The sequence below is a fragment of the Nicotiana tomentosiformis genome, chromosome 11, assembly GCF_000390325.3.
Source record: "Nicotiana tomentosiformis chromosome 11, ASM39032v3, whole genome shotgun sequence".
NCBI classification, from domain to species: Eukaryota; Viridiplantae; Streptophyta; class Magnoliopsida; order Solanales; family Solanaceae; genus Nicotiana; species Nicotiana tomentosiformis.
The window spans coordinates 33,227,246-33,254,359 of NC_090822.1; the positions used below are offsets into that span (position 1 = coordinate 33,227,246).

The 27,114-nt window shown below is 37.0% G+C and overlaps 1 protein-coding gene and 1 long non-coding RNA gene across 3 annotated transcripts in view; one reads left to right on the top strand and one right to left on the bottom strand.

Moving 5' to 3' along the window:
- On the bottom strand, nucleotides 1-26,027 carry LOC138900903 (uncharacterized). Of its 2 annotated transcripts, none has more exons than XM_070188566.1 (2): nucleotides 25,741-26,027; nucleotides 1-372 (listed from the first exon to the last, which is right to left on the bottom strand). In XM_070188566.1, the coding sequence occupies exons 1-2, from the start codon at nucleotides 25,929-25,931 to the stop codon at nucleotides 141-143; spliced, it is 423 nt and encodes a 140-aa protein (XP_070044667.1). In that variant the 5' UTR covers nucleotides 25,932-26,027; the 3' UTR covers nucleotides 1-140. The 2 variants fall into 2 exon arrangements, with proteins under 2 accessions (XP_070044667.1, XP_070044668.1); XM_070188567.1 differs by lacking the exon at nucleotides 1-372 and adding an exon at nucleotides 24,503-24,703.
- Nucleotides 24,306-27,114, top strand: part of LOC138900906 (uncharacterized) — a 37,144-nt gene continuing 34,335 nt past the window's right edge. The window contains exon 1 of the long non-coding RNA XR_011412249.1: nucleotides 24,306-24,493. This is a non-coding gene — a long non-coding RNA (uncharacterized lncRNA). The remainder of the gene's footprint in view (nucleotides 24,494-27,114) is intronic.

A 27,114-nucleotide genomic window follows, 5' to 3' on the forward strand; every position in this document is an offset into this window, starting at 1 on the left:
ATGGCCAGGGCCTTCGGCTCCTTCACCCCCTGCTCCATGGCCAGGGCCATCAGCTCCATGGAGTTCGAACAATGCATTATCTCCATCCAAATTTGCAGCCATTGCTGCCATTGCTTCTGGGTTTAAAAGAGCATCTACATTCATTGCTGCTTGTGTGGGTTGAGCAAACCATTTATTTGTTGAGCAAGATTAGGCTGATGCTGCCCTTGAGGTGGAAGAGGTTGCCCTTCAGCTCCTTGACCCCCTGCTCCACGGCCAGGGCCATCAGCTCCTTGACCCCATCCTTGACCCCCTGCTCCACGACCAGGGCCTTCAGCTCCTAGACCCCTTACTCCATTCAATAATGCAGCAATTGCTACCAGAAGGAGAAGCCTGCAGAAGTTCACATTATGTTATTGTATTCAATCAATATGGACTTCGGAGTATCAAGATACACAGATTGTTTTAAAATTGTTGGTGTTAAGAAAGTGTTATTTCTTTTATTGCGCTTGCAATTTAACTAGTTTTTTAATATTCGCGGATCACAAAGATTGTTGGTCCGAAAGTACAATGAACCTAGCGGGTTGGTTACACATCTTTTTCTTTTTTACTATTTCTTTTGTTTTATTATCTCTTTTATTACTCAATGTTCACATATACTAATTTATATATGGATTGTTTAATATTTACTCTATATGTTTATTACAGAATCTTTTATTTTATAAACTTTGCATTAAATATTACAAAAATGATAGAATCATGAAAATTCTGCTTGTTAGTATATATTGATTTTCTTCTATAAAAATTATGATATCAATATTCTATCATAATATAATATTTTTCATAAATATTCGCGGATACAACTACTAGAGTACTGGTTGTATTTTCACTTCAAAGCATTAACGTACGTCCGAAAGTACAATAAACCTAGTGAAAAGGAAAAAAAAATTACATGTTATACGCGTGGAACACTTTTTCGATACGCTTCAGGCCGGCACCGCCTCCCCCTCTCCTCACCTTCTTCATCCTTTGAGGTTTTCTTTTTCTTTCGATTTTATTTTTTTATCTGATATATTGTTTTGAATCATGACTCTTCTTTTGTGAGCTATTTTTGAGGTTTGGAATCATGTCATACTCAAAGAAAAGACTCTTTCTTTGTGATATGTTTTGGGGATTGTGAATCTCTTTTTTTATTGTCATATGTTTTATGGGGGTTTTGAATCATGCGACTTTTTTTCCGATCTGTTTTTTGAGGTTTGAATCATGCGATACAAAGATTCTTTCTTTCGGATCTGATTTTTGTGGATTTGAATCATGTGATACTCAACTGTTATCTGTTTTATTGGTTTTGGTTCATCTAATATTCGAACTCATGCTTTTGCTACTGCAGTACCTAACAGACCTTAGACAGTGTCTAGACAAACTCTTTATTATGGCAAAATACCTTAAAAAAAACCCTCCTAAATTCGACACGGATTATTAGTTTCAATCTTAAACTATTCGTGCTTTTAATTATCCCTCAACTTGGCCTTTTGAGAGTCATTAACTCCTGTACGCTGATGTGGCAAAGAGTGTGGGTACACTCGCCTGCCACATGTATTTTTCCGGTATATGTGGTATTTTTTTGAAAAATAAAATATATTTTTACCTTTTTCAGTATGTTACTTCTTTAGATAATTTTTTTCGAATACAATTTATAATAAAACTTGGATAGAACTACATTATTTAGGCTAAATTTTTTTATTTGGCTAAAAATAATAAAGTTTTAGTTAATCTTTTTTTGAATTTGACCTGAAAATAAAGATTTATACAATTAAAATAAATAGTCAAGGCATCTAAAAAGTTATAAAAAATACATAGTTTGAAATTAATTATTTTGGCTATAATTTTTTATATAGCTTTAAATTATGGTGCTCTAAAAATATATTTTTTACAGATTTTACCTGAAAAGGTAAAAATACACAGTTGAAATAAATAGTCATTGCATCAAAAGAAGTAATAAAAAGAGTGTACAATTTCTTCAACTGTGTACAATTTCTTCAACTATAAAAAGAGTGTACTCTTTTTATTTCTTCTTTTGATGCAGTGACTATTTATTTCAACTGTGTATTTTTACTTTTTCAAGTAAAATCTGTAAAAAATATATTTTTAGAGCGCCATAATTTAGAGCTATATAAAAAATTATAGCCAAAATAATTAATTTCAAACTATGTATTTTTTATAACTTTTTAGATGCCTTGAATATTTATTTCAATTGTATAAATTTTTATTTTCAGGTCAAATTCAAAAAAAGATTAACTAAAACTTTATTATTTTTAGCCAAATAAAAATATTTAGCCTAAATAATGTAGTTCTATCCAAGTTTTATCTAAAATTGTATTCGAAAAAAATTATCTAAAGAATTAACATACTTAAAAAGGTAAAAATATATTTTATTTTTCAAAAAAATGCCACATATACAGAAAAAATCCACGTGGCAAGCGAGTGTACCCACACTCTTTGCCACATCAGCGTCCAGGGGGTAATGGCTCTCAAAAGGCCAAGTTGAGGGGGGTAATTAAGACCACGAATAGTTTAAGGCTGCAACTAATAATCAGTGTCAAGTTTAGGGGGATTTTAAGGTATTTTGCTCATGGTTGAATTAAACAAGAATGTCGTGAGTAACAAAAATGCTAGTAGTGGTAGTACTGCAACTGATAATGAAGTGAAACCTGAAGCTGCAGCAACTACTACTTTTCATGGTTTTCTAGGTAAAGGGTATCCCCAAGATTCATCTCTGGCTATGGCCGGCATGGGGTGTTGCCCTCCGAGGCATCTGCTTCTGTCTCAGTTGGTGCTTCTTCTGATCTAGGTTCTGGCCAGTAAAAACCCAACCCTCATTCTCATATATGTTTTTGACCCCCTCAGCCCCAACAACCTTTTCCATGTTCATGTTTTGTACTCATGGCCTTCTTTTTATCCCTCTTTCTTGTGCAAAGATTGTTGCTTTTAGTCTCATGTGCGTGTTCTGATATTTGTTTTGATGCTGCTGCTTTACTTATATGTATATATAAGCTTGATCCTGTTGTTTCTTGTTATGTGTTTTTGTACCTTACTATGCCTATCTTATAGTGGACCAAGCAAAGGTTTAGCTTGAGATAAATTATGATTGATTGATTTAGTAGCTTTCAGGGATCAAGGGAACTCTTCTTTAATATCAATAAGCGCCTGTCTCTTTGTCAATACATGTCAGTGATCATTCTATTGTAGTAAGTATTAGTTTTTGAAGACTTGACTCAACTTTTGATCTTTTTTCCTGTGTCGTTAGCATTTATCTTTGATATGTCACGAGCCAAAGATCCACCAAGTTGTGATGACACCTAACCAACCCGCTAAGCAAACTACCAACATAAAAGACAACCCAAACTGAAGTTCATCAAATAGATAATGAAATAAGAACGCGAAAATTAGTACAAACTATCCCAAGAACTGGTGTCACAAGTCATGGGCAACAAAAATGGAATACAATGCTGGTATGAAGAAAATACATTATCTTATTGAATATACATAAACAGAAATCCAAGTTCTAATCTACCATGAACAAAATGGTGGCTAATAACTAGAACGCTGATGTCGAACTCCGCAACAACTCAGCTCAAAATCTACACGCAAAGTGCAAAACTGTAGTATGAGTATAACTGACCATATGTACTCAGTAAGTATCAAGACTAATCTTAACAAAGTAGTGGCGAGGTTCAGTCAAAATATACTCGCTTTATATAACATGTGTAGTTGACATGCATATACAATAACGGAGAAATCACCAACAAACAGCGGATACCAATAATAAGGTGCGTAGCCAAAGAGGAGTATAATAAGCATGTTTTTCCGTAACAAGGTTATAAGCTTATACAAAGTGCGCACCAAATTCGCATATAAATGAGATATGCAATAACTAGTAAAGACTCAAACGTTATATCAATCTGACACCCTTCAAGTGTCAACAGCCTGCTATCAAGTCTCATACATGTGTAGAATGCATGGATCCGCATATGTAGATGATATGTCTGAATGTTTTTACATGAGTGTAGAATGTTTATGCATGATAAAGACTCAAACTTGGTACTAAAACTGACACAAATCCATGTGTCCATTGTGCGCACATTGCCGGGGAGATTTCGGTGTTCAGTGACTCTAGAGGGACAGATCCATATCCACACGCATTCGGTACGTAAATTCGTACGCTCAACAAATGTCTAAACACATGAATGTGAATTCAGACACCCAACAAATGTCTCAACACATGAATGTGAATTCACATGCCCAACAAATGTCTCAACACATGAACGTGAATCCCCATGCCCAAACAGAACCTCAACACAGGAACGTGAATCCACACGCCCAAACAGTCTCAGATGAATGATGAGAACTAGATCTATATGCTAACGTGGTGCATATAAGGAGACAACAGTGTTGTAAATAGAGCTCGCTTCTCGCTAGCAAGAAGCGAAGTGAGGCTCATGCACTTTTTAAGGTTGCTACGTCGCGTTTTTCAAAAAGCACCGACGAGGCGAGTAAGCGCCGATTTTTCTTTTTTCTTTTTAAAAAAAACTAAGGGACTTAAAAACGTTAGGGTTTTCTTCACTTCATAGTTTAGACACTCTTCAGAATTCAGTTGTCGTCGCTGCTCATCTTCGATTGCAGGTACGTATTTCTTCTTCTTTCATCTTCTTTATTTTCTTTTCTTTTTCCGGTGTAAGTACAAATTTTCAAGCACCGATTTCTCTGTTTTTCGGTGAATTTTCCAGGCAGTAAGTCCTCTCTTCTTGCTTCTTTTCTTTCTTCTTTTCTTTATTATTTCTTTTCTTTTTCTTTTTATGGCGTAAGTATTGATACTCAAGTACTGATTTCTCTGTGTTCTAGTGACTTTTTCTAGTAGAACTTCTTTTTCTCGTCTTTCTCCTCTTCTTTCTTCTTCACACCATGTATCTTATCAACCACTCCATATTCTATAATTTCAATTATAATTACATTTAATTCTTATTTTTTCTCTTTAATTACAATTAATTTCTCTTTATACACAGTATATTCAATGGCATCATCTGATGGTTATTTGAGTTTTTAGTTATTTATATATGCAAATTTAATATTTTAATTTTTTGTATTAATTGGTGTTTCACTTCAAAAAAGTGAGTGCTTCGCTTCTCGCCTCAGTGAAGCGGGTCCTCGATGCTTTTTGTTGCTTCTCTCTCGCTATCCAAAACACTGGGAGACCATCTATGAATACGCAATTCTACCATGTAATACTACATTGAATTCATAATGTTAAACTATCATGTGAACGATTCCTATAACATTATTCTAGCATGAATAAGATGCTCAAGTAGTCACACAACAAGTCATGACATATAATATCATATCATGTTACACTAGCATAAGAGAGATGCCTATAACATGATACTAGCGTATGAAGTTGCGCATAGAGTCATGACACAAGTCAAGTAAAGCAAATAAAGTGAGACATAAACTAAACAAGGCACAAAGTAGTCTAAAATCTACCCAAAACATGGTACGACCTCGACATCCGTGTATACGCTCGTCACCTCCCAAATACGTCACCCCCCAACACGTAGCATGTTGCACATAAGTTTATTTTGGGAAAACTTCCCTCAAGTCGAGGTTAAGAAAGATACTTACCCTACAGGCTAGCTCTATTCTTCAAAATTTGTCTCTTCTAGCTCCAAATCCATAAACGAGCCCGATCTAGCCCAAAGAGTATAAGTCAAATAAAGCTATAAAAATCCGTTCTAACTTTTAATATTTCCAGCCATGGGAGATAATGTTTTCTTCATTTCAGGTGATAAATCTTTTGAGTTAGTCGACATTAGTGAAGATTATGACAGATGGTTCTTATTAATTGAGCGTGGGAGAAGATTCACTTGCAGCCTTAAAGTTGACGAGAGGAATGTAAGATGGGTCTGTGAAGCTCTTAAAGAAGCCTCACTAATTACAGGGAATAGTTGCCAAAGATAGGGGAATGAAAATCCAGATCTACACTTGCAGAGTCTTTTAGAATTTCAATATACATGGCCGTTTTGTAAGAGTGGAATCTTGGTTAGGGAGATATTGCAGTGAAGATTATTCGCTTCTTGGGTAAAGGTCACAACTCACGATTCTAGCTAGCCCAATCACATGCAAAACCTTATATTGAAGCTGCCAGAATTATCAAATGGCCTGAAATTCCAGAAGCTACAACAAGTAGATTTGTAGGTAAAAACTCTGAAAGCCCTCCTACAGCAGAGTATGATAATTCCAAATTCCTAGCCAAAAGCCTCATCGGGTGTTTCAATGATCCTTTCAATCTCAGCCCAAAGTCCGAGGTAATATAAAAGTGGTTTATAAATAGATGGCAAGTTATTGCAGGTCTCCGGGTAACAACGATTAACCACAACCAATTTTTGTTTGATTTCCCATCGAAACAAGAAGCAATTAGAATCAAAGCTGGGGATTGGTTCTAGAGTGGTAGGAAGCTATCACTGAAATGGTGGTCGCCGATGTCGAGATCAGAGATGATAAGTCAGAATAGTGAGCATCGTTGGGTAAAGGCCTTTGGTATCCCTCTCCATTCTTGGACCCTTGATGCCTTTCGTTCCATCAGAGACAGTTGTGGCGGCTTTATTGGCATAGATGAAGACACAAAGAACTGATCTCATCTATATTGGGAATCCGTATGCCCGAACAAGTATCTCAATAAGGAATTTGAATCCACACGCCTAACAAATGTCTCAACACATGAACGTGAATCCACACGCCCAAACAGAACCTCTATATAGGAACGTGAAACCACGCGCCCAAACAGTCTCAGATGAATTATGTGAACGGTGCATCTAAGGAGACAATGTATGGATATAATATAAGTACATTGAATTTATAATATTAAACTAGCACGTGAACGATGCTGATAACATTATTCTAGCATGAATAAGATGCTCAAATAGTCATTCAACAAGTCATGACGTAAAATATCCTATCATGTTACACTAGCATAAGAGAGATGCCTATAACATGATACTAACATATAAAGATGGCAAAGAATCATGACACAAGTAAATCAAGTAAAGCATATGAAGTGAGACATACACCAAACAAGCCACAAAATAGTCTAAAATCTACCCTAACCATGGTACAACCTCGGCATCCACGTATACGCTCGTCGTCACCTCGTATATATGTCACCCCTAAACATGTAGCATGTATCATATAAGTTCATTTTAGGAAAAATTCTCTCAAGTCGAGGTTAAAAGATACTTACCTTATCCGATCTTGCTCTATTCTTTAAAATCCTCCTCTTCTAGCTCTAAATCCATCAAACAAGCCCGATCTAGCCCAAAGAGTATTCGAGGAAGTCAAATAAAGATATATAAATCAATTCTAAATGATAAATGATCTTCAACTAAATCTCAAAAGTCAACTCAGACTCACACGGTCAAATCATAAAACATAAGTCGTATCCCGTTCACCCGTAATCTTACAAGTCCAAACATATGATTAGTTTCCAAATCTGAGTCCAAGTTGTTCGAAACCCCAAAATGCACTTTCTTAACTTTCAAGTCAGAAATCCTCTTTTCCTCTTTTGAATCCTTGATTCTAAGGCAAAATCGATTATAGATTCATGTTGTAATCATAAATTTGATTGAGAATCACTTACCGCACCATCTTAGGAGAAAATCGCTTAAAATATCACCTCAATCCGAGCTTCGTAACTCCCTAAATGATAAAATGAAGTCCAAGTATGAAATAAAGTGATATATACAATTGCAAAAATATTTGGTGCCTACTTTCAGAGATGACAACATTGACCTTGCTCACTAAAATAGTCATAACTTTTTGTACAAATGTCGGAATGACAAACGGTTTAAATTTCTGGAAACTAGATTCAAAGGGCTACAACCTTCATTTTTGGATCATCCCCAAATTCCTTATAGATTGCGATCAATTCTCTTGTTAAAGTAAGGTCAAGTCCAGAAAAATATATTTCAACATTTCAAATCTCTCAAAACTTGCTCCAAACACGCCGAAACTCGCACTGGCCCCTTGGGTCCCCTCCAATCCATCTCAATAAGTTCAAATACCCTATATGAACTTGTCCAAAGGCTCAAAATACATGCGGAAACATCACAATAAAGAACCAAGGTGCAAATCAAACTTAAGAACATTAGCTCTCATTTGGCCATAAGTTTTATGCACTTTTTTACAAAAACAAAAATTGAAAACATTGTTTGCTTATAAAATAGTGACCATTTTTTGAAGATGAATTTTTCAAGTTTCAAATAGTGATTTAGAATAGTTTTTGAAGTTTTCTACTAGCAAAACTTCAAATTCTCCTTAAGCAAAATGTATGTCCAAACACAATTTCAACTTTCAAAAACTATTTTTTTATCTCATCTTCAAAAGCTTGTCTTTTCAAGTTTCAACCAAATATATGTCCAGACACTAGCTAAGAGACTTCTGTTACCATCTAAAAAAACAACATATAGTATATCCCACAAATGGGGTCTGGGGAGGGTATTATGTACGTAGTCCTTATCCCTACTTTATGAAGGTAGAGAGGCTGTTTCCGAAAGATCATCGGCTCAATTAGACAAAATCACAACAGTTATGATAGAGAACTACAACAAATAAAATAGTAACAACCAGAAAATTAAAACGAAGCAAAGAGAACCTCAAGTAAAAAAGTATCGATCTAAAAATAAGGAACACAAGGATAACACTAGTACTACAACTAGGGAAGGAAGTACATGTGTGAAAAGGAAATAAATTCGACTACTAACTAACCTATAACCCTAATCTTCGATCTCCACACCCTCCTATCAAGGGTCATGTCGGTAAGCTGAAGATGTGTCATGTCCTGTCTGATCATCTCTCCCAGTATTTCTTCGGCCTACCACACCCTTTCCTTGAACGCGCCATTACCAACCTCTCACACCTTCTCACGGGGGCATCTACGCTTATTTTCTTCACGTCAATGAACCATTTCATCCTAGCTTCCCGTATCTTATCCACCATACAGGCCACTCCTACCTTATCTTGAATATCTTCGTTCCTAATCTTATCTCTCTTAATATGATCACACATCCATCTCGTCATCCTCATCACCACAAATCTTAACTTCTGAACATGAGAGGTCTTGACTGGCCAATACTCCGCCCCATACAACATGATCGGTCTAATAACTATTCTGTAAAACTTACCTTTAAGTCTTTGCGGCACATTCTTGTCGCACAAAATGCCGGATACGAACCTCTACTTCATTCACCCCGTTCCAATACAATGTGTGACATTCTTGTCAATCTCCCTATTTCCTTGGATTACGGACCTCACTAAACTTCAATATCAGCCTCCCGAGCCATGTCACTAAACTTGCACTCCAAGTATTCTGTTTTGGTTCTGCTCAACTTGAAACCTTTAGACTCTAGCGTTAACACCGCCACGTATCTCGTCAATCAGTACTATATCATGTGATAATAACATCCACCAAGGTAACTCTCCTTGAATGTGTCGTGTCAACTTATCCATCACCAAGGCAATTAGAAACGGGCTAAGCGCTGATCCCTGATGCAACCTCACCTCTACTATGAAGTGCCTCGATTCTCCTCCCACCTTTCTCACTCGGGTCTTAGCTCCATCATACATGTCCTTAATCGCTCTAGTGTATGCGGCAGGTACACATCTAGCCTCCAAGCATCTCCATAGATCATCCCTAGGGACTTTGTCATATGTTTTCTCCAAATTGGTGAACACCATATGCAAGTCCTTCTTCCTCTCCCTGTATTGTTCCACCAATCTCCTAACAAGATGAATAGCTTTTGTCGTCTAACCCTCCGACATGAACTCGAACTTGTTCTCAGAGATAGACACCCCCTTCCTTATCCTCATCTCCACCACCCTCTCCCAGACCTTCATAGTGTGGCATAGTAGTTTGATACCCTTGTTCTTGTATACTGGGATCATATCCACTCATCAGGCATTATTGTCGGCCTATAAATGACATTAAACAACCTCGTAAGCCACTCCAGAACTTCCCTACTGATACTAAGCTTGTCACGCTCCAACCTTGGGGAGCCAACTAAATTAACCTAGTCGAGCCGGCCTACGTTACATCAACCTCTCCTCATTACTCATGCATTATTTACCATAACATAATTAGATCTTGACTTTTAAATTCAATACATTATACATTTGGCTCAATGACCTAAAATTCTTCTCATGATGGATACATAGCTTTATAAATATCTGTAAATACTGTGAGCATAAATGCATAACAAAACTCTAAACTTAAGTACATGACCCACCGTGTAAATGGAGCTTCTATGATAATAGATACCTAAGTACATAAAACGAACTAGACTCAAATACCCACTAGAACTGTAGTGGGCTCACCATAAGGTTAGTAGTGAGGAAGATCCCTATCAAAGATCCGTATCATCCAGTAGAAGTATACCTGATGCAGCGCCCCCGGTAAAAGGGACATGAGTATATGTGGAATAGTACTCGTATGTAAGGCAGACATAACAACGTATGAAAATACGGTAACTCAAATAAGAGGCAAATGAAGTAATCAAGAAACTACGAAATGACCCATAGAATCACTTGTCTAAGTCTTATACTTACATAATTCTAAACTTATTTTGGAATCAAGTGAGCCATATGAATTGTGCGTGGGATACAAAATATAATGTAAATGTAATATGTACAAACAAGGGCAATGAAAGTGGCACTTATTGTTCGTGCTGGCTATGCGTCTCACCAGACCGTCCATAGCCCTCTCTTACTATGCACCTATGCGTTTCACAGACCGTCCATAGGGTTCACCTATACTATATACCTATGCGTTTCACAGACCGTCCATAGGGTTCACCTATACTGTACATCTATGCGTTTCACAGACCGTCCATAGGGCTCACCTATACTGTACACCTATGCGTTTCATAGACCGTCCATAGGGTTCAACTATACTGTACACCTATGCGTTTCACAGACCGTCCATAGGGTTCAACTATACTGTACACCTATGCGTTTCATAGACCGTCCATATGGTTCAACTATACTGTACACCTATGCGTTTCATAGATTGTCCATATGGTTCAATTATATTGTACACATATGCGTTTCATAGACCGTCCATAGGGTTCAGCGATACTGTACACCTATGCGTTTCATAGACTGTCCATATGGTTCACCTATATTGTACACCTATGCGCTTCATAGGCCGTCTATAGGGTTCACCGGTCGATAAGGTTCATCTATACTGTGCACCTATGCGCTTCATAGACCGTCCTTAGGATTCACCTATATCATACACCTATGCGCTTCATAGACCATCTATAGGGTTCACCTATATTGTACACCTATGCGCTTCATAAACCGTCCATTGGGTTCGCCTATACTGTACACATATGCGCTTCATAGACCTTCCATAGGGTTTGCCTATACTGTATACCTATGCGCTTTATAGACCGTCCATAGGGTTCACCTATATTGTACACTTATGCATTTCGTAGCTCGTCTATAGGGTTTACCTATACTGTACACCTATGCTCTTCATTGACCATCCATAGGGTTCATAACACATTATTATGCACATGAGCATATATAAGCTCAAAGCGACATGATTAACATTTCATTTAAGGTCGTAAGTTCCCGAATCATTGGAATACTTCATGTTCATGGTCATCATGGAGAACCATAAGCTTGTTACATTAACGCATGCATGGTGAATCAATAAGTAGATTTCAATGGCGCATGGACCCAATCATTTAGCATAGGACATCTCTCTTTCATCTTGTTATGTACTCTCTTGTCATCTTAAGGTCATTAGCTAAGTTCATGATTCTTGGGGACTTAACAAAGTCGTTTGCATTTATTGTTTTAGAAGCATTCTTACTATGATTGAAACCATCGGAACATACAATGCTTTATAATCCTCATTTGGAAAGCGGTCACGTTTCATGTTCATACTATCACTTCATTTTACTTTCCATGTGTGACCATAGAACATTAAGAACACTTAGGACATTTAGGAACACCGTAGCTTCTATCTGTGAGAACGTAAGAGCTTATAACACATTGGAAACATTTACAAGGAATCTATACCCATTTTATTTGAAACATAAATTGGAATCAGACATTCGTTAAATCAACCTCATTTGAAGTATCTTTGTAGGAGTGTATAGGGATAGAAATTGAAACAAGACTTGAGCATATCGGCATATGATAAACCATGTCTTCAAGATAATCTAACATGATAAGAATTGGTACTTCGAGCAACCGTACTTGGAGTTCACAGGGAGATCATGGAATACGATTCTATGGAGGAAGTTTAGCCAACATACCTCGCTTAAGCTTTCTTTAGATTACTACAACGTCCTGAAACTCCTAGTTCAATATATAGAAATATGATCAAATTGGACCATCATTAGGAAGGGGTTCATAGCATTCAGCTCACTTAGGCATTTTATCAAACATCTAGTATGCATAAATCTCTACGTTTCTTATCCATGGAACTAGTTCATCCAACTACCACTATTTACTAAACATTTATCCCACTATGATCCCCAAGTAATGTATAACTTCCAACGTCACATGCATGTCCAACCATCCACACCCAACTAACAAAATTCGATCAAATAATTACCTTTCAATCTCTATAATGGTTATGAATTTAAATTGGGAACTTATGGCTTTCAATCACTATCCCATAATGAATCCATGCATGTAAGTCTAAGGGTGTAGGATTACCTTTTGGAAGAAATCTTGCAAAAGTCTCCCTTGAGTTCTTGAAGAAATTTCTTGAAAATCTAAGGATTTTATGGTGGATTGAATTACTTCTAGTGTAGAAATGATAAGATTCACACCAAGACAATGGGGATTGCTTACCTTGAAAATGGGAGAAGGTTGGGGGTCTTGAGAGAGTGGAGAGGAGCCCCAAGAATCGGCTCCAAGAGAGGTTCAGTCAAAATATACTCGCTTTATATAACATGTGTAGTTGACATGCATATACAATAACGGAGAAATCACCAAAGAGGAGTATAATAAGCATGTTTTTCCGTAACAAGGTTATAAGCTTATACAAAGTGCGCACCAAATTCGCATATAAATGAGATATGCAATAACTAGTAAAGACTCAAACGTTATATCAATCTGACACCCTTCAAGTGTCAACAGCCTGCTATCAAGTCTCATACATGTGTAGAATGCATGGGTCCGCATATGTAGATGATATGTCTGAATGTTTCTACATGAGTGTAGAATGTTTATGCATGATAAAGACTCAAACTTGGTACTAAAACCGACACAAATCCATGTGTCCATTGTGCGCACATTGCTGGGGAGATTTCGGTGTTCAGTGACTCTAGAGGGACAGATCCATATCCACACGCATTCGGTACGTAAATTCGTACGCTCAACAAATGTCTAAACACATGAATGTGAATTCACACACCCAACAAATGTCTCAACACATGAATGTGAATTCACATGCTCAACAAATGTCTCAACACATGAACGTGAATCCCCATGCCCAAACAGAACCTCAACACAGGAACGTGAATCCACACGCCTAAACAGTCTCATATGAATGATGAAAACTAGATCTATATGCTAACGTGGTGCATATAAGGAGACAACAGTGTTGCAAATAGAGCTCGCTTCTCGCTAGCAAGAAGCGAAGTGAGGCTCATGCACTTTTTAAGGTTGCTACGTCGCGTTTTTCAAAAAGCACCGACGAGGCGAGTAAGCACCGATTTTTCTTTTTTCTTTTTAAAAAAACTAAGGGACTTAAAAAACGTTAGGGTTTTCTTCACTTCATAGTTTAGACACTCTTCAGAATTTAGTTGTCGCCGCTGATCATCTTCGATTTCAGGTACGTATTTCTCCTTCTTTCATCTTCTTTCTTTTCTTTTTCTTTTTCCGGTGTAAGTACTGATTTTCAAGTACCGATTTCTCTGTTTTCCGGTGAATTTTCCAGGCAGTAAGTCCTCTCTTCTTGCTTCTTTTCTTTCTTCTTTTCTTTATTATTTCTTTTCTTTTTCTTTTTATGGCGTAAGTACTGATACTCAAGTACTGATTTCTCTGTGTTCTGGTGACTTTTTCTAGTAGAACTTCTTTTTCTCGTCTTTTTCCTCTTCTTTCTTCTTCACACCATGTATCTTATCAACCACTCCATATTCTATAATTTCAATTACAATTACATTTAATTCTTATTTTTTCTCTTTAATTACAATTAATTTCTCTTTATACACAGTATATTCAATGGCATCATCTGATGGTTATTTGAGTTTTTAGTTATTTATATATGTAAATTTAATATTTTAATTTTTTGTATTAATTGGTATTTCACTTCAAAAAAGTGAGCGCTTCGCTTCTCGCCTCAGTGAAGCGGGTCCTCGATGCTTTTTGTTGCTTCTCTCTCGCTATCCAAAACACTGGGAGACCATCTATGAATACGCAATTCTACCATGTAATACTACATTGAATTCTTAATGTTAAACTATCATGTGAACGATGCCTATAGCATTATTCTAGCATGAATAAGATGCTCAAGTAGTCACACAACAAGTCATGACATATAATATCATATCATGTTACACTAGCATAAGAGAGATGCCTATAACATGATACTAGCGTATGAAGTTGCGCATAGAGTCATGACACAAGTCAAGTAAAGCAAATAAAGTGAGACATAAACTAAACAAGGCACAAAGTAGTCTAAAATCTACCCAAAATATGGTACGACCTCGACATCCATGTATACGCTCGTCACCTCCCAAATACGTCACCCCCCAACACATAGCATGTTGCACATAAGTTTATTTTGGGAAAACTTCCCTCAAGTCGAGGTTAAGAAAGATACTTACCCTACATACTAGCTCTATTGTTCAAAATTTGTCTCTTCTAGCTCCAAATCCATAAACGAGCCCGATCTAGCCCAAAGAGTATAAGTCAAATAAAGCTATAAAAATCCGTTCTAACTTTTAATATTTCCAGCCATGAGAGATAATGTTTTCTTCATTTCAGGTGATAAATCTTTTGAGTTAGTCAACATTAGTGAAGATTATGACAGATGGTTCTTATTAATTGAGCGTGGGAGAAGATTCACTTGCAGCCTTAAAGTTGACGAGAGGAATGTAAGATGGGCCTGTGAAGCTCTTAAAGAAGCTTCACTAATTACAGGGAATAGTTGCCAAAGATAGGGGAAGGAAAATCCAGATCTACACTTGCAGAGTCTTTTAGAATTTCAATATACATGGCCGTTTTGTAAGAGTGGAATCTTGGTTAGGGAGATATTGCAGTGAAGATTATTCGCTTCTTGGGGAAAGGTCACAACCCACGATTCTAGCTAGCCCAATCACATGCAAAACCTTATATTGAAGCTGCCAGAATTATCAAATGGCCTGAAATTCCAGAAGCTACAGCAAGTAGATTTGTAGGTAAAAACTCTAAAAGCCCTCCTACAACAGAGTATGATAATTCCAAATTCCTAGCCAAAAGCCTCATCGGGTGTTTCAATGATCCTTTCAATCTCAGCCCAAAGCCGGAGGTAATATAAAAGTGGTTTATAAATAGATGGCAAGTTATTGCAGGTCTCCGGGTAACAACGATTAATCACAACCAATTTTTGTTTGATTTCCCATCGAAACAAGAAGCAATTAGAATCAAAGCAGGGGATTGGTTCTGGAATGGTAGGAAGCTATCACTGAAATGGTGGTCGCCGATGTCGAGATCAGAGATGATAAGTCAGAATAGTGAGCATCGTTGGGTAAAGGCCTTTGGTATCCCTCTCCATTCTTGGACCCTTGATGCCTTTCGTTCCATCAGAGACAGTTGTGGCGGCTTTATTGGCATAGATGAAGACACAAAGAACTGATCTCATCTATATTGGGAATCCGTACGCCCGAACAAGTATCTCAATAAGGAATTTGAATCCACACGCCCAACAAATGTCTCAACACATGAACGCGAATCCACACGCCCAAATAGAACCTCTATATAGGAACGTGAAACCACGCGCCCAAACAGTCTCAGATGAATGATGTGAACGGTGCATCTAAGGAGACAATGTATGGATATAATATAAGTACATTGAATTTGTAATATTAAACTAGCACGTGAACGATGCTGATAACATTATTCTAGCATGAATAAGATGCTCAAATAGTCATTCAACAAGTCATGACGTAAAATATCCTATCATGTTACATTAGCATAAGAGAGATGCCTATAACATGATACTAACATATAAAGATGGCAAAGAATCATGACACAAGTAAATCAAGTAAAGCATATGAAGTGAGACATACACCAAACAAGCCACAAAATAGTCTAAAATCTACCCTAACCATGGTACAACCTCGGCATCCACGTATACGCTCATCACCTCGTATATATGTCACCCCTAAACATGTAGCATGTATCATATAAGTTCATTTTAGGAAAAATTCCCTCAAGTCGAGGTTAAAAGATACTTACCTTATCCGATCTTGCTCTATTCTTTAAAATCCGCCTCTTCTAGCTCTAAATCCATCAAACAAGCCCGATCTAGCCCAAAGAGTATTCGAGGAAGTCAAATAAAGATATATAAATCAATTCTAAATGATAAATGATCTTTAACTAAATCTCAAAAGTCAACTCAGACTCACACGGTCAAATCATAAAACATAAGTCGTATCCCGTTGACCCGTAACCTTACTAGTCCAAACATATAATTAGTTTCCAAATCTGAGTCCAAGTTGTTCGAAACCCCAAAATGCACTTTCTTAACTTTCAAGTCAGAAATCCTCTTTTCCTCTTTTGAATCCTTGATTCTAAGGCAAAATCGATTATAGATTCGTGTTGTAATCATAAATTTGATTGAGAATCACTTACCGCACCATCTTAGGAGAAAATCGCTTAAATAATCACCTCAATCCGAGCTCCGTAACTCCCTAAATGATAAAATGAAGTCCAAGTATGAAATAAAGTGATATATACAATTGCAAAAATATTTGGTGCCTATTTTCAGAGATGACAACATTGACCTTGCTCACTAAAACAGTCATAACTTTTTGTACAAATGTTGGAATGACAAACGGTTTGAATTTCTGGAAACTAGATTCAAAGAGCTACAACCTTCATTTTTGGATCATCCCCAAATTCCTTATAGATTACGATCAATTCTCTTGTTGAAGTAAGGTCAAGTCCAGAAAATTTATTTCAACATTTCAAATCTCTCAAAACTTGCTCCAAACACGCCGAAACTCGCACTGGCCCCTTGGGTCCCCTCCAATCCATCTCAATAAGTTCAAATACCCTATATGAACTTGTCCAAAGGCTCAAAATACATGCGAAAATATCACAATAAAGAACCAAGGTGCAAATCAAACTTAAGAACATTAGCTCTCATTTGGCCATAAGTTTTATGCACTTTTTTTCAAAAACAAAAATTGAAAACATTGTTTGCTTATAAAATAATGACCATTTTTTGAAGATGAATTTTTCAAGTTTCAAATAGTGGTTTAGACCAGTTTTCGAAGTTTTCTACTGGCAAAACTTCAAATTCTCCTTAAGCAAAATATATGTCGAAACACAATTTCAACTTTCAAAAACTATTTTTCTATCTCATATTCAAAAGCTTGTCTTTTCAAGTTTCAACCAAATATATGTCCATACACTAGCTAAGAGACTTCTGTTACCATCTAAAAAAATAACATACTTAGTATATTCCCACAAATGGGGTCTGGGGAGGGTATTATGTACGTAGTCCTTATCCCTACTTTATGAAGGTAGAGAGGCTGTTTCCGAAAGATCATCGGCTCAATTAGAAAAAATCACAACAGTCATGATAGAGAACTACAACAAACGAAATAGTAACAATCAGAAAAATAAAATGAAGCAAAGAGAACCTCAAGTAAAAAAGTATCGATCTAAAAATAAGGAACACAAGGATAACACTAGTACTACAACTAGGGAAGGAAGTACATATGTGAAAAGGAAATAAATTCGACTACTAACTAACCTATAACCCTAATCTTCGATCTCCACACCCTCCTATCAAGGGTCATGTCGGTAAGCTGAAGATGTGTCATGTCCTGTCTGATCATCTCTCCCAGTATTTCTTCGGCCTACCACACCCTTTCCTTGAACCCGCCATTACCAACCTCTCACACCTTCTCACAGGGGCATCTACGCTTATTTTCTTCATGTCAATGAACCATTTCATCCTAGCTTCCCGTATCTTATCCACCATACAGGCCACTCCTACCTTATCTTGAATATCTTCGTTCCTAATCTTATCTCTCTTAATATGATCACACATCCATCTCATCATCCTCATCACCGCAAATCTTAACTTCTGAACATGAGAGGTCTTGACTAGCCAATACTCCGCCCCATACAACATGATCGGTCTAATAACTATTCTGTAAAACTTACCTTTAAGTCTTTGCGGCACATTCTTGTCGCACAAAATGCCGGATGCGAACCTCTACTTTATTCACCCCGTTCCAATACAATGTGTGACATTCTCGTCAATCTCCCTATTTCCTTGGATTACGGACCTCACTAAACTTCAATATCGGCCTCCCGAGCCATGTCACTAAACTTGCACTCCAAGTATTCTGTTTTGGTTCTGCTCAACTTGAAACCTTTAGACTCTAGCGTTAACACCGCCACGTATCTCGTCAATCAGTACTATATCATGTGATAATAACATCCACCAAGGTAACTCTCCTTGAATGTGTCGTGTCAACTTATCCATCACCAAGGCAATTAGAAACGGGCTAAGCGCTGATCCCTGATGCAACCTCACCTCTACTATGAAGTGCCTCGATTCTCCTCCCACCTTTCTTACTCGGGTCTTAGCTCCATCATACATGTCCTTAATCGCTCTAGTGTATACGGTAGGTACACATCTAGCCTCCAAGCATCTCCATAGATCATCCCTAGGGACTTTGTCATATGTTTTCTCCAAATTGGTGAACACCATATGCACGTCCTGCTTCCACTCCCTGTATTGTTCCACCAATCTCCTAACAAGATGAATAGCTTTTGTCGTCGAACCCTCCGACATGAACTCGAACTTGTTCTCAGAGATAGACACCCCCTTCCTTATCCTCATCTCCACCACCCTCTCCCAGACCTTCATAGTGTGGCATAGTAGTTTGATACCCTTGTTCTTGTATACTGGGATCATCTCCACTCATCAGGCATTATTGTCGGCCTATAAATGACATTAAACAACCTCGTAAGCTACTCCAGAACTTCCCTACTGATACCAAGCTTTTCACGCTCCAACCTTGGGGAGCCAACTAAATTAACCTAGTCGAGCCGGCCTACGTTACATCAACCTCTCCTCATTACTCATGCATTATTTACCATAACATAATTAGATCTTGACTTTTAAATTCAATACATTATACATTTGGCTCAATGACCTAAAATTCTTCTCATGATGGATACATAGCTTTATAAATATCTGTAAATACTGTGAGCATAAATGCATAACAAAACTCTAAACTTAAGTACATGACCCACCGTGTAAATGGAGCTTCTATGACAATAGATACCTAAGTACATAAAACGAACTAGACTCAAATACCCACTAGAACTGTAGTGGGCTCACCATAAGGTGAGTAGTGAGGAAGATCCCTATCAAAGATCCGTATCATCCAGTAGAAGTATACCTGATGCAGCGCCCCCGGTAAAAGGGACATGAGTATATGTGGAATAGTACTCGTATGTAAGGCAGACATAACAACGTATGAAAATACGGTAACTCAAATAAGAGGCAAATGAAGTAATCAAGAAACTACGAAATGACCCATAGAATCACTTGTCTAAGTCTTATACTTACATAATTCTGAACTTATTTTGGAATCAAGTGAGCCATATGAACTGTGCGTGGGATACAAAATATAATGTAAATGTAATATGTACAAACAAGGGCAATGAAAGTGGCACTTATTGTTCGTGCTGGCTATGCGTCTCACCAGACCGTCCATAGCCCTCTCTTACTATGCACCTATGCGTTTCACAGACCGTCCATAGGGTTCACCTATACTATATACCTATGCGTTTCACAGACCGTCCATAGGGTTCACCTATACTGTACATCTATGCGTTTCACAGACCGTCCATAGGGCTCACCTATACTGTACACCTATGCGTTTCATAGACCGTCCATAGGGTTCAACTATACTGTACACCTATGCGTTTCACAGACCGTCCATATGGTTCAACTATACTGTACACCTATGCGTTTCATAGACTGTCCATATGGTTCACCTATATTGTACACATATGCGTTTCATAGACCGTCCATAGGGTTCAGCGATACTGTACACCTATGCGTTTTATAGACTGTCCATATGGTTCACCTATATTGTACACCTATGTGCTTCATAGGCCGTCTATAGGGTTCACCGGTCGATAGGGTTCACCTATACTGTGCACCTATGCGCTTCATAGACCGTCCTTAGGATTCACCTATATCATACACCTATGCGCTTCATAGACCATCTATAGAGTTCTATTGTACACCTATGCGCTTCATAAACCGTCCATTGGGTTCGCCTATACTGTACACCTATGCGCTTCATAGACCTTCCATAGGGTTTGCCTATACTGTACACCTATGCGCTTTATAGACCGTCCATAGGGTTCACCTATATTGTACACCTATGCGTTTCGTAGCTCGTCCATAGGGTTCACCTATACTGTACACCTATGCTCTTTATTGACCATCCATAGTGTTCATAACACATTATTATGCACATGAGCATATATAAGCTCAAAGCGACATGATTAACATTTCATTTAAGGTCGTAAATTCCCGAATCATTGGAATACTTCATGTTCATGGTCATCATGGAGAACCATAGCTTGTTACATTAACGCATGCATGGTGAATCAATAAGTAGATTTCAATGGCGCATGGACCCAATCATTTAGCATAGGACATCTCTCTTTCATCTTGTTATGTACTCTCTTGTCATCTTAAGGTCATTAGCTAAGTTCATGATTCTTGGGGACTTAACAAAGTCGTTTGCATTTATTGTTTTAGAAGCATTCTTACTATGATTGAAACCATCGGAACATACAATGCTTTATAATCCTCATTTGGCAAGCGGTCACGTTTCATGTTCATACTATCACTTCATTTTACTTGCCATGTGTGACCATAGAACATTAAGAACACTTAGGACATTTAGGAACACCGTAGCTTCTATCTGTGAGAACGTAAGAGCTTATAACACATTGGAAACATTTACAAGGAATCTATACCCATTTTATTTGAAACATAAATTGGAATCAGACATTCGTTAAATCAACCTCATTTGAAGTATCTTTGTAGGAGTGTATAGGGATAGAAATTGAAACAAGACTTGAGCATATCGGCATATGATAAACCATGTCTTCAAGATAATCTAACATGATAAGAATTGGTACTTCGAGCAACCGTACTTGGAGTTCACAGGGAGATCATGGAATACGATTCTATGGAGGAAGTTTAGCCAACATACCTCGCTTGAGCTTTCTTTAGATTACTACAACGTCCTGAAACTCCTAGTTCAATATATAGAAACATGATCAAATTGGACCATCATTAGGAAGGGGTTCATAGCATTCAGCTCACTTAGGCATTTTATCAAACATCTAGTATGCATAAATCTCTACGTTTTTTATCCATGGAACTAGTTCATCCAACTACCACCATTTACTAAAAATTTATCCCACTATGATCCCCAAGTAATGTATAACTTCTAACGTCACATGCATGTCCAACCATCCACACCCAACTAACAAAATTCGATCAAATAATTACCTTTCAATCTCTACAATGGTTATGAATTTAAATTGAGAACTTATGGCTTTCAATCACTATCCCATAATGAATCCATGCATGTAAGTCTAAGGGTGTAGGATTACCTTTTGGAAGAAATCTTGTAAAAGTCTCCCTTGAGTTCTTGAAGAAATTTCTTGAAAATCTAAGGATTTCATGGTGGATTGAATTACTTCTAGTGTAGAAATGATAAGATTCACACCAAGACAATGGGAATTGCTTACCTTGAAGATGGGAGAAAGTTGGGGGTCTTGAGAGAGTGGAGAGGAGCCCCAAGAATCGGCTCCAAGAGAGAGTGGAGAGGAGCCACTTCTTGAACGACATTCGTCGGAAAAAAGTCACCGAAAAGTTAGCCGGGGTGATGGGGATCTCGTCGGAACCGGCTGGAACAATGTGGGTCAGGGCAATTTTGAAGAGGCGAGTGCCAAAACGGGAACTTCTGGCCAGAAATTTGCCTGTACATATGCCGCCACGTGGTTGAAACCCGCTGGAAACCCTAGTTCCGCCGGCGCTGCGCACGCACACACAAGGAGGGGGAGGGAGAAGAAAGGGGGATAGAGTAGAGGAAGGAGAGAAAGAGAAAGGGGAGCCGTCACCGGCTCTGGGCAATGCCGCTGGCGATGGAAGAAACAAAAAGAAGGGGGAGAGAGAGACCTTACCTGGTGGTGGTAGTCGTCGCCGATGCCGAAGCTTGGCTTGTCAGCGGTTGTGGCAGGGAGCCGTTAGAGGAAGCAAAATGAGAGAGAGTGTGTTTGAAGAGAGAGAGAGAGAGAGGATATCCATGGAATTTAATCCATCTCAAAAAAACAAAAAGTTCCAAATTTCTCACAATAGCGCCGAATCACGCCCGAACTCTTGGGTGCTAAACATAATATACATACAAGTCCAAAAGCATCATACAATCCTATAGGAACTCTCAAATCATGATTTTGAGATCCCTTTACTCAAAATGTTAAATTTGGCCAGCTCTCTTAACTTAAGGCTTCTAATTAGAAGCCAAGTGTTCCAAATCATTTCCAAACCTCTTGGGACCTGAACCAACCATAACCACAAGTCATAAATCACCAACTGAACCTACAGAGTCTCAAATCCAAGAACGGGATGATAGAGCTCAAAACGACCAGTTGAGTCATTACATGATGGGAGGTGATATTTTCTAGCATTCATATGGAAATTCTATGCATGCTTTTACTTTTTGTAGCATTCACATATTATATTCAATTTTTTTTCTTGCAAATGACACTCACAAGTAAAATCATAGCCAAAATAATAATGGATAAAAGAAGTCAACAATTTCAACAGCCACAACCGCAACAATCCCTGCCCCATACACTCAATATTTTAATGATATTGGCGGATCTGAAGTGACCTACCAGAGTACTAGATTATTGTTATAATTTTCTCATCCCATTATGTTATTTAATGTATTTTCAATTTTAATCTATGTCAGTCGCTACTGTATTAAATATTTATTTTTATGTTATTTAATGAACATTGTGTTATTTATTAACAATATATTATATTTTAGATTTGCACTTTTTATTTTTTTGATTGTTATATATTTTTATGCAATTATAACTTATAATTTTATATAAAAATAAAATATACGAAAATTAATTTATAAAAATTATACACTAAAATTAAAATATAAAATTAATATCATAAAGATAGTAGTTAGTACATAAAAAGTATAAGTAATTACAAAATTTATAATATGTTAAATTAAAAGTGTTATATAATAAAATATTGATGAATAGTAATGGTGTAGATGAATAGTGTTATATCAAATTTGGTGTAACACTATTCACACACCAAAATGGTGTTGGGTTGGAGCACCAAAATACCAAATCTTACACCAAAATAGCGTTTGGCGTCAAAAATAGTGTTGGGTTGGAGACGGTCTTAAAGAATAAATTTTGCTTCTGACTCTCTTTTTCCCTGGGAAGATGTAATCTTAATTTTTGAGTAGGGGAGTTTTTTTATGTATTTGGAAGGATCTATGTTTGAACTGAGTTTTGAACTGTGTGTTTATGATAGTTCTCTATTGAGAATATGCTGCATCTCTGGCTTTTTTTTTTAAAGTTATATGATAAAATAAAAAAATTAATAAATACCAGTTAGCTGAAAAAATTATGTTCACATTGTGATACAACCCAACGTTAGTAATGTAGAGTTAACTATCAAGTCTCTGTGACTTGAACTTTCGAATTTTCTTAGGGACAACGACATGATCCAACCGCACCGGTTGTCATAAAAAGAGGTTTGTCTTTGTCTAACCGAGCCACTAGCTAGTTGTAGATCTTTTCCCGATACTGATGATATATATTATTGGAACTGACATACACTGGTTATAGATCATAGCACACAAAGGCGCATTTTTCAGGTTGATGTTACAGTTTATAGGATACAGATGCTCAATTTTTGCCAACTAATCGGACAGTAGTATTATATTTAAAAAATCCGACATAAAGTACGTGTTGCTTCCCCAATTTTTGCCAAGTAATGACATGAGAGATGCAGACGCCACCTCAAGGGCATCTTCTGTTGCCTCTCTCTCTGCTAATTTGGTTCTGATTAGTTTTTGGTTCTGGGTTTCTTGACGCTCCAGTATTGTGACAACAGCTTTTAATGGTCATCTCAAAGAGCATATCTAATCTGGTAATTTATAATTACTTGGTTTCTTTTCAGTGTTCTTGAGGTGGAAGAGGTTGCCCTTCAGCTCCTTGACCCCCTCGACCCCCTGCTCCACGGCCAGGGCCATCAGCTCCTTGACCCCATCCTTGACCCCCTGCTCCACGACCAGGGCCTTCAGCTCCTAGACCCCTTACTCCATTCAATAATGTAGCAATTGCTACCAGAAGGAGAAGCCTGCAGAAGTTCACATTATGTTATTGTATTCAATCAATATGGACTTCGGAGTATCAAGATATACAGATGATAAAAAATCTTTTGTTCCAAATTATTCTTGACATGCTTGTGTTTTGCAGGCTGCGACTAATGTTGGAGGAACGAGGTTGTGGGGCCTTGGCTGGAGCCTAGTAGCCAAAGTTGCTATTCTGGATCCTACTCGTTGAAAGGCATACATTTATTACAAAATACCGCAAACCAATTTTTTTTTTTTTTTGTAGCTATTCTCTCATTTATGTAGTTCCAATATTTTAATTGTCTGATTAAGGCATGACTAATTTTTGCAGGTCTTCCAGCTCAGCTAACAGTCACTTCACTTCAATATTATTCTGCTTCAAGCGCATTATGGATATCATTTCTTGCCTGACATATTGAAGGTGTTAATGTGTCCTCTGTATATTTTTTTATTATTAAGGATATCGTTCGTGCTAATAAGAGTGACTGATTGTTTGAAAAAAATTTAGTTTCTCTCTAGGAAATTCACAATTATTGGGTCTTGTAGCTGAGAAATTTAAGGAAATTTACAATTGTTCTCTCGTTTCTATGCTTATTTCCATACAATGTTCTGATTTAGCCGTGATGGTACATTAACAAGGACAAAAGTCCTGTCTCCAGGTACAAGTTATTTCTACCAGTAAATCCATCTAAAGATATAACTATATAAACCCAAGAATAGAGACAAGAATATCCAAGAATACAGAGATAATCTCTATAGTAATCCATGAGTATGAACTCCAAGAATGTCCTATACCTACTGTAACCTAAGAAATACAGATCAAAATTTGTTATCAACCCTAGAATATGTGTCAAAGTACCCGTAAATCCATCTAAAGATCCAGATTAACTTTTAACATCAATTCAATTACGTCAATTTACATCAAAGCAGCAGTAAATCCAACAATACAAGTTACTATTTCAATTCCCAAGATTATCTGTCGAAAGGGATTTTTAACATTTTCAGGCAACAAAGACGAGAGTTTTTTATAGATTGTTCTCACCTTCTCATCATTGCTTCTCTGTATAGATTGTTCAAGAAATCTTGTTTCTGATCGTTATGAATATCCTTCATCCAACGGTTGAGATTGCTCTTTCCATACGTTTCCACCAAGATTAAGAACTCCCCTCTACGTGCCAAAGGAAAAAAACTCTGCAAATCGGCACTGTTCGTTACACTGTTTCCGATACACATCGCATGCGGCACAATTGGCTTGATTGTCAGCCATTGTTGCTTTTCTCTTATTGTGAAGGTGAATCTATTTCAAGATGATTTTTTATTGAATATTATTGGGAGAGGAGTTAAAGATGGAGTATTTGATTTGCTTACTATATAAAGCCGTCGCCTGTTTAGTTGTGCAAGCGTAACCGACTAACCGATTAACTGCCACAGTAGGGACTTTAAAATCACATGTATTCCTATTAAGATATTTTTTATAATTTATATCATAATTAAAGGAACTAATATAATAAAATTTATTCATATCAATAACTATAAGTTAATTAAAATTTATGTAAACATCAACGCGATATCCCAACTTGTTTGGAATTGAGGCGTAATTGTCATTTCTTTTGTTGTATAAATAGTGGCGGAGTCACATTCAACCAGCCCTTTTGCCAAAAATTACAGTGTATTGCTAAAAAAATTATTTTATGTATATTTACTATATATTGACTCCCTTTGACTTTTCGGTTTTATTTTTTTAATATTTTGACATCCCTTAATGAAAATCCTAGCTCCATCACTGTGTATAAACACCAACACAACAAACATGCGGAAGATATGATCAAGATGAAGTATTTCTCGTAAATTTCTTGTAAAATTTGTTGTTATTTAGTTTATGTGGACTTAATGCTAAAACTGAGATGCCGATTTTTGTTATTATAAATTGTATCACGATTCTTTAAATATTTGTTAAATAACACAAATTTAAAATTGAATCTTTGGTCGTTTAGAAATTTTGGACATGAAAGTCTTCGGTCCTATAGCTCCTAGACAAACAATGAATAAGTAATAATGTAAACCTAAAAATGAATAATTTTGAAGCAATATTCTAGGACTAATATATAACTTAACTTTTTAAAAGCTACAAGGAGTTATTTGTTGGAATGAAGAGAAAATGAAAGAAAAATAATTAATGATAGCCAATTTAGAATACACTAGTGAATTTATTCACTCTTCGTGCATGGTGAAAGAGCCTCACTAAATTAGAATGTTCTTTTTCTAATACCCAAATATTAAAATAATCAGAAACTGTGACTGTACAAGAACTGATTATATTTTTCTAATTTTCTTTTCAAAAGATAACTGTTTACCCGAAAAATCGGATAACGTTAAATTTAGGTATGGTTCTAAGGATACGTAAATTTCTTTGATA

What these genes read in the sequence shown, in the direction of transcription:
- LOC138900903 (XM_070188566.1), bottom strand. Translation starts at nt 25,931, where the DNA reads ATGTGTATCGGAAACAGTGTAACGAACAGTGCCGATTTGCAGAGTTTT. An exon ending in AGAGAAGCAATGATGAGAAG is followed by an intron (nt 373 to 25,740) that starts GTGAGAACAATC and finishes GAACTTCTGCAG; the next exon opens with GCTTCTCCTTCTGGTAGCAA.